Here is an 8,771-nt window from a genome sequence, read left to right on the forward strand (position 1 = left end):
TGTTATTCAGGATCTCTTGCCTCCCATTCAACCCGCTTTGGCCCTTAATTCATTCATCAGCAGCAGTGTTCTATTCAAAATCCCCATAGTCAACACCGACAAGGCACACATCAACAAAACCCCTTTCAACACTGATCCCAAGAGTTCCTTTTTAACCAACACACCCAATGCTCAACATGGTTTCTTTTGGGCAGCACGGTGGTGGTGGTTAGCACTGCTGCCTCACGGCACTGAGGTACCAGGTTCGATCCCGGCCCCAGGTCACTGTCCATGTGGAGTTTGCACATTCTCCCCATGTCTGCGTGGGTCTCACCCCCACAACCCAAAGATGTGCAAGATAGGTGGATTGGCCACACTAAATTGCCCCTTAATTGGAAAAAATGAATTGAGTACTCTATATTTATTTAAAAAAACATGGTTTCTTTTAATTATTTTACAGGATGTGGCATTGCTGGCTATGCCAGCATTTATTACCCAATCGTAATTGCTCTCAAGAAGGTGGTGGTTAGCTGCCTGCTTCAATCACTGCAAAATAATCTGGAGTTGCCTTTTCTTTTCTGCCAGAGACCTAGTCCATTTGTAGAGTTTTAACTTGCCCGTTCTGAACTGCTCGCCTCAACACGGGCACAACTAGACATCACTGCAATTAGCTTTCTATTTACTTTGTGCTTCAACTTTTACCCCACAACATCACACAGGCATTTCTTGGAATCGGTTAATACCAGGAATCCAGTTAGCCCCTTTCCGAACTCTCCGGTTTCCTTCCGACGTTGCACAAAAAGAAAACACATGGTTCGCCACTTAGAATCGCCAAATATTTCAGCACGATCACTAATCATCATCATACTAATGCACACTACATGCGAATGAATTTCAAAGTTGCAAGATGAGCCAAGTGTAAAAAAAGTAAAAGGTTTTTAAAAAAGCAGTTAAAACACAACATAGAAGAAATCCCCTTCCTCCATTAAGTGTTTCTGAAATACTTGAGACGTGTTTGCCAGAACCCATTTAAACAATTGCATTGAATGCTGTAAATTAACATGAACCCTTTGAACAGAGATGAAGAAACTGAACGTGCGGCATCATGGGAGTTAGAACAGTGAATAAATGCATGTAGAAAAATTGAAGATGGACGTGCGAGATGAAGATAGCAGAAATGTGAAATTGAACATTTGATGGGGTATTCCTACACAGATGGGATCTGCTTGCTCAGCGAAGGTCTCTACTCAAAAACAACAGCACTGGAAATTGAAGTCCCAACTTAGATTTTATTCAAAATAAACAATTTGGAAAACAAGATATCACATGGCTGCCATCCTCAAGGACAGTAAATGTTAAATCGTCAACACTGCCAGTCCTTTTCTTCACGATCACTACTTTATTTGTTTGCTGTAAGCCTTAGCTGCTCCTTTTTTGTTGTGTTTTTTAGCAAACCGCATGTTTCTCAGGAACTTGGGATCTACCTGGAGACAAAAAAAAAGTGGATGCACCGTAAGACACTGTACTTAAATCAACATTAGCGGTTTGTTATCTATATCAACGATTTGGACGAGAATGTACAAGGCATGATCAAGAAGTTTGCAAATGACATTAAAATAGCTGGCATTGCAGACAATAAGGGAATAATGTAGATGGGCTTTAGAGTGGTTTCACAGGTCGGCGCAACATCGAGGGCCGAAGAGCCTGTACTGCGCTGTAATGTTCTAAGGTTATCAAAAATTGCAGCAAGGGCGGCATGTGGCACAGTGGATAGCACTGGGACTGCGGCGCTGAGGACCCAGGTTCGAATCCCGGGTCACTGTCCGTGTGGAGTTTGCACATTCTTCCCATGTCTGTGTGGGTTTCACCCCCACAACCCAAACGATGTGCAGGTTAGGTGGATTGGCCACGCTAAATTGCCCCTTAATTGGAAAAAATAATAATTGGGTACTCCAAATTAAAAAAAAAAAAATTGCAGGAGGTTCTTGATCAGCTTGGGAAGTGGGCCGAGAAACAGTGTTGCATTTTGGAAAGTCAAATCAAGGTAGGACTTTCACAGTGAACAGTTGGACCTTCGGGAGTATCGTGGAACAGAGGAAATTTGGAATTCAGGCAAATCTTGGGAGGCAGACAAAAAAGGCTCAGATTCATATAATCTACAGCACAGAGACAGGCCCTTCGGTCCAAGCCAACCAAAAAGCCCATCCAAGCTAACCCCGTTTGCCTGCATTTGGCCCATATCCTTCTCAACCTCTCCTATCCATGCATCTGTCCAAATGTCTTTTAAATGCTGCCAATGTCTCTGCCTCAACCACTTCCTCCGGCAGCTCATTCCACTTATGTACCACCCTGTGTGTAAAAGGTTCTCTAAAGGTCAGTCACCGGTAGATAGGGCAGCGTAGGAGGCTTTTGGCGTGCTGACCTTCATCAGTCAGGGCACTGAGCATAGAAGTCGGAAAGCTATGTTGCAGTTGTACAGGGCGTAGGGGAGGTCGCACCTGGAGTATTGTGTTTAGTTTTGGTCGCTTTGCTATAGGAAAGATGTTATTAATCTGGAGAGGGTGCAGCAGAGATTTACAAGGATGTTACTAGGATTCACGGGACTGAGTTATAGGAAGAGATTGGACATGTTAGGACTTTTTTCTTTGGAGCGTAGGAGACTGAGGGGTGACTGTATGGAGGTGTACAAGATCATGAGAGACATGGATAGGGTGAATGCACTTAAATGTTTTTCCCAGGGTTGGGGAATCGAGAACTAGAGGGCATAGGTCGAAGTTAAGAAGGGAAAGAAATTAAATGGGAACCCGAGGAGCAACTTTTACACAGAGGGTGGTACGTATGTTGAGAAGTGCAGGCTAAATCATGTTTAACTAACTAGCTTTGTGGAAATTTCTGAAGAGGTAACATAGAGGGTTGATGAGGACAATGCTGTTGATATGATGTATATAGACTGCCAAAAGGTATTTAATGCAGTGCAGACTTATAAGCAAAGATGTAGTTCATGGAACAAAAAGAACAATAGCAACAAGAATATGAAATTGGCTGAGTGACAGGAAACAGAAGTGGTTAATGGATGTTTTTCAGCTGGAGAAAGGTTTGTAATGGAGTTCCCCCAGCTTAGGATGCTTAATATACATTAATGATCTGGCTGTTGACACAATTTCAAAATTTATGGATATGAAGCTTGGAAGCATTGTGAACTATGAGGACGACAGTGTAGAACTTCAGGACATGGACAAGTTGGATTTATCACGTGTACAGAAGTATAGTGAAAAGTATTGTTCCGCGTACAGTCCAGACAGATCATACCATACATGAAAAACACAGAACACATGATAAATACACAAAGTAAATGCAAAGACATCGGGTGAAGCATACAGAGTGTAATGCTACTCAGTAGAGAAGATGTGTGAAGAGATCAGTTCAGTCCATAAGAGGGTCATCCAGGAGTCTGGTAATAGCAGGGAAGAACCTGCTTTAAATTGGTTGGTGTGTTCTCAGACCTTTGTATCTCCTGCCCGATGGAAGAGAGAATAACCTGGGTGGGAGGGGTCTTTGGTTATGCTGTCCGCTTTCCCAAGGCTGTGGGAGGTGTAGTAGACAGAGTCTGTAGTTTCTTACGGTCTTGGGCCGAGCAGTTGGCATACAAACTGTGGTGCAGCCAAATAGGATGCATTCTACGTTAGTGGAACAGGTGGCAGATGAAATTGAATGCAGAGAAGCATGAAGTGATTTGTTTTAGTCGAGACAATATAAAATAAAGGGTACAACTTTAAAGCGGGTGCAGTAGCAGAGAAACCTGGGTGTCTAAGTGCATGTCATTAAAGGCGGAGGACATGTTGAGAGAGCAGTTAATAAAGCATTAAGGGGCAGTGAGTACAAGAGGAAGGAGGTTATGTTGAATTTGTACAAGACAATAGTTCAGTCTCTGCTGAAGTATTATATCCAGTTCTGGGTACCACACTTCAGGAAGAATGTGATGGCACTGGAAAGAGCCCTGAAACGAGAATGGTTCCAGGGACAAGGAACTTCAGTTATGAAGACAGATCAGAGAAACGGTAGCTGAGGGGACACTTAATCGAGGGATTCAAAATCACGAGGGGGTTTGACAAAGTTAAGATTCATGCTTGTGAGTGAGGGTACAGCTTTAAAATAATTGGCAAAAGGTGGAGAAGCGATGCAGGAAAATGATTTCATGTAGCGAGTGGTTACGGTCTGGAATGCACTCAGAGTGTGGTGGAGGCTGTTTCTATCAGAGCATTCAATTAGGCTTATCCAAAAAGGAAGATTCTGCAGGGTTTCAGGGAAAAGGCAGGAGAATGACATCAAATGAATTGCTCATACAGAGCTAGTGCAGATACGATGGGTCAAATGGGCTCCTTTTGCACTGTAACTAATTCCTATGATAAACATTCAAGTTCCAAATTCAACTGTTTTTCTCAAACTTGCTAAAGTAAACAAATGGACAGAGGAGGCAGCAGTACTGTACCAGCTAAAAACTGTGAAAGAATAAAACTGTAGAAGAGCCAATTAAAAGCTCAATGTGAAGTTAATAATAGTGTCCAAAAGCTACGAGGTTTAATGGAGATTGATGCTCCAATAAACACGGGGAAGTTTTTTTGATTTAATCTCCCTGCAGTATCAATGATCTGGTAATGGTAAATACCATAATCACTTTCGAATGCAGGTGCAATCCTTACAAGAAATTACCGTAACCTGCAACCTTATAAATGCATCTATATTTAGAAGACAACAGAACTCATAAAAGCAGCATTGTTACCAAACTAATGAAGAACATAATTCACATATAGCCTTTCGCTAGTCAAAATGATTACTTTCCATTTAACACAATGGTACTTGCAGAACACTACAGTAATGCACTGGGGTACAGCACTTCCATATGTTGATAGCACCATCTTTCAGATCTTTAAACCAAGGCCCCATTCCTGCCTAATTAAGTGGATGGGAAAGATCCTGTGGCATTTCAAGAACACGGAGGAGTTTTCCTGATGCCCCAATAAAAGGCGGCTATCTGAAAATTAACGAGGCACCTACGAGACTTAGTGTGAAAAGCAAATATTTTAAAAATAATTAGATAATTAGCTGCTCGTAAGGTATGTTACGATGCTCTGATGGAATTCTGTGCTTTTTGAATGAAACCTACTTTACTTTGCAAATTAGTCAAACTGATGCACTGAATTAAGAGGAAAAGGTGATTTAATTTATATAGCATTTTTCACAACCCAATAATATCCCAAACCATTTTGTAGTCAAATAAAGACTCCCAGTCCACTGGGGATAATTCTTCTTGAAAATAGTGCTTTTACTCTCACCTAGAGGGAGTCAGGGCCTTGATTTAGCATCTCATCTGAAAGACAGCACCCATCACACTTCATTGTCAGCCTAAACATTTATGCTTCAGTCTACCGGTTGGGACGTTAACCCATAACCTTCTGAATCATAAGGTAAGAGTGCTACCAACTGAGCCAGAACAGGCAAAGGTAGTATCGACAGCGTTCAAATTTGATACAAAATCAAAAACCTTTAACTTACTACTGTGAAGGTATCATTTGTGACAAGCACTTGCTTCGTCACATGAGCCTTCATCAGCGCTAATGTTGATTTCAACTATTTTGGTTGAACCAAATAAATTAATGTGATTGAGTCAATGAAGCACCAGTCCCTGTGGGGCCCAGCAGGCACAGGTAGTGTTTATGGACACCCACTGCATGCTCCCTCTCCAGGGACACCTGGCCATGGTCAATGCTGGCTGCATCATGCTTTCAGACGGGACAGAACGCAGCTTAACTTTGGAATGGTAAAGAACCAGATCTGCTTGTCACCTCTTACAGGGAAAGATATAAGCCGTGTCTACAGAGCCCACCAAAACGTTTTGTACCAGAGTGAAAAGATTTGATGCTGGAAATCAGCAGGGAACACAGGTTTGGCAGTATTCACTGTGGGTGTTTGCAAAATGGGTTTCAAAGCAAAGTCTATGATCTATCTGCAACTACAGTTCACTCTGCATTGCAGAGACTCAGTTGACACACATTGTGGAGTCCGTAATGTTGTTAGGCATGCACCAGAAAGCATAAGCAGCACCGACACCCAGCTAACATACTTACTCCTTTCAGGGGTTCAAATCGATAAGACTTGGGCTTTTTGATCCCTGTCCTGTGCCACTTGCTGGCTGTAAAGGAATAGAACGAGTTTTTAAAAAAAAGTTGGCAAACAAATCAAAGGAAAGCCAAATGATGGAAGAACAGCAGCCTCAGACTTACACTGATTGTGGTTGGTATGATTCTTGGACTTGGCCATGACTCTTACCTGATCTGAAAGAGCAAAGTGTCACATTTATATATACACACACTGTAACCTCCCTCTCCTGGCCTCATTGCTGGAGATTCTTGGCAGGAACCGGCAATACCACTTTCACTGGACTGTCCACCGCCAACTCCAAGGAAAGCTGCTTCATGTCCCAACCGAGCTCTCTCCCTAAATCAATCATTGAATACTAACCACCCCCCATAAATATTCTGCTCTCCCCCATCCTCCCCCTCCCGCCGACCCGAATACATCGCCGCCGCACTCCCAGGATAGCTCCATAAGGCGGATGGGTCCCGATAAAAAAGCCTCACCTCCTCCTCCACCACCTAACCGGAAAGGAAAGGCCAACCACCAAGGACGCCGGGATTTAACAGGCAGTGTGCCTTCCTCCGACCTTCCCCCCAGTCCCATCCGGCGCGTCCGGCGGCGGCGCTGAACCAGCACAAAGGTTCCGCTTAGGAAGCGGGTTTGATCCTGTCTGAGGATTTATCCCCAAATGTTCACCGTCCATCACATTCAATGACCAGGGTAATCATTTTCAGTAAGGTTCTGATGAAAGGTGATTAACTGATTCTTTCTCCACAGATTCGATCAATGTTATTTTATTTCCTTTTAAAATTGTAATGAAATTTAGTGCTGCGGTGCTGGGTCCAACTATTTTGGTGGAGAGGAATTAAACTACATTAAATAAACTGAACAGCAAAGTAAAAGGGGCAGCCCCTTAAAGGGATATGGCCTTAAACAAGAAACGGTTGCAAATGAAGCTTAAAATGTCAAACCAAAATGTGATTAAAAGGGTCGATAGAGCATCCACAGACCCCCGCAGTGCCCACCGGTCATGGAAGGCCCCAATGGTGCCTGTGGACATCGCATGTTTCCTGTCCAGGGACTGCTGGCCCTGAATGTAGCCGGGGCAGACGGTCAGGTCGGATGACTCCCTCAGTCGCCCGCGGCCTGGGCCTGTTTATGGCATGTTTGGCCAGGCCCAGGCACAGGTTCACAAGTAGGTCCTCGTCCCTCTCCACACTGGGTGGCGGATCTGGGTCCAATGGGAGGGAACCTGGACTGGCCTATATGTGACTCCAGAGCCATAGCAATGTGGTTGAGTCTTAACTGCCCTCTCAAGGGCAATTAGGAATGGGTAATAAATTCTGGCACAGTCTGCGAATATTAAAAAAAACATTGCACCTGAGGTGTGGTAACCCTTAGGTTAAATCAGTCGGCTCTCTCTCCCAAAGGGGAGAGCAGCCTAGTCTTCTGGGACTTTGGCAACTTTCACTGTGGTGGACCAGTTATGTTCCTGTGGTAGTATGTATTGGGGGTCATGTGGGACTGGAAGCCCTAATGTCATTGGCTGACAGATCCCAGGTCCTGGTTGGCCGTTGACCTCTAGCTCCGCCCTGAAGGCGGAGTATAAGAAGCCGGAGTCCTCCCCTGCAGGCCAGTCTACTATTGAGCTGTGGGGGAACAGACACGCTTAATAAAACCTCAGCGACTTCATGCTATTCGTCTCACGGAGTCTTTGTGCGCTACAATTTATTAAGCGTGCCTAAAAAGGACTATGGAGCTCAGGATCATTCCGGAATGCCTGAGGATCAGCCCCCACGCAGTGAACGCGGCAGCAGCCTTCAAACACTGGCAGACTTGTTTTGAGGCCTACCTCAGAACGGCCACCGGCCGGGTCACAGAAGACCAAAAACTACAGGTCCTGCACTCGAGGGTGAGCACGGAGATCTTCTCCCTCATCGAAGACTTGGAGGATTTCCAGACGGCGTTCGCAGCACTGAAAAGTCTCTCTGTCCGCCCAGTTAACCAAATCTACGCTCGCTACCAGCTCGCGACGAGACGGCAAGGTCCCGGAGAATCGATGGACGAATTCTACACCGCGCTGCTGATTTTGGGACGAGCCTGCAGCTGCCCTTCGGTGAACGCAAATGAACACACGGACATGTTAATGCACGATGCTTTTGTGGCAGGTATGAATTCCTCCCAAATCCGCCAAAGACTTCTAGAAAGAGAGTCGCTGGGACTCTCAGAGGCCCGGGCCCTAGCAGCCTCCCTAGACGTGGCCGCGCGTAATACCCGCGCCTATGGCCCTGACTGCGCGGCAGCCCATTGGGCTCTGTACGTGCCCGTCGCGACAAACCCACCCCCCGACACCCCACAGGCTTGCGCGGTCCAAATGCCGAGTCGCACCGGGGGCGCCCGCTGTTATTTCTGCGGCCAGGCGAAACACCCCCGGCAGCGCTGCCCGGCCCGCGCAGCTATCTGCAAGAGCTGCGGGAAAAAGGGCCATTACGCGGTTGTGTGCCGGTCCCGCGAGGTTGCCGCTGTCCCGGGAGAACAGGGAGCTCTGCAAGCCGTTTACGTGCCACAACCCCCCCAGCACGCCATGTACGACCCGCAGGCGCAGCCGCTCTGGGTCCCGACCACCGCGGTCCTGGGAGAACAGGGAGCCCTGCACG

The 8,771-nt window shown here is 45.8% G+C and overlaps 1 protein-coding gene and 1 non-coding gene across 2 annotated transcripts; both read right to left on the reverse strand.

The window, feature by feature from the left end:
- Positions 1–1,248: 1,248 nt before the first annotated feature.
- On the reverse strand, positions 1,249–6,636 carry rpl29 (ribosomal protein L29). The gene is made up of 4 exons (XM_072472605.1): positions 6,618–6,636; positions 6,261–6,311; positions 6,105–6,169; positions 1,249–1,463 (listed from the first exon to the last, which is right to left on the reverse strand). The coding sequence occupies exons 2-4, from the start codon at positions 6,295–6,297 to the stop codon at positions 1,374–1,376; spliced, it is 192 nt and encodes a 63-aa protein (XP_072328706.1). The 5' UTR covers positions 6,298–6,311; positions 6,618–6,636; the 3' UTR covers positions 1,249–1,373.
- Positions 4,539–4,668, reverse strand: LOC140388672 (small nucleolar RNA SNORA71). The gene has a single exon (XR_011934243.1). It is a non-coding gene; the product is annotated as a small nucleolar RNA SNORA71 (small nucleolar RNA).
- Positions 6,637–8,771: the final 2,135 nt, after the last annotated feature.

This window comes from Scyliorhinus torazame, chromosome 13 (genome assembly GCF_047496885.1).
Source record: "Scyliorhinus torazame isolate Kashiwa2021f chromosome 13, sScyTor2.1, whole genome shotgun sequence".
Classification (NCBI taxonomy): Eukaryota; Metazoa; Chordata; class Chondrichthyes; order Carcharhiniformes; family Scyliorhinidae; genus Scyliorhinus; species Scyliorhinus torazame.

Excerpts from the sequence above, each read along its gene's own strand:
- rpl29 (XM_072472605.1), bottom strand. The coding sequence starts at position 6,297 with ATGGCCAAGTCCAAGAATCATACCAACCACAATCAGT. Across the intron at positions 6,170-6,260 it reads TCATACCAACCACAATCAGT|CCAGCAAGTGGCACAGGACA; the intron begins GTAAGTCTGAGG and ends ATTCCTTTACAG. Across the intron at positions 1,464-6,104 it reads GATTTGAACCCCTGAAAGGA|GTAGATCCCAAGTTCCTGAG; the intron begins GTAAGTATGTTA and ends TTTTGTCTCCAG.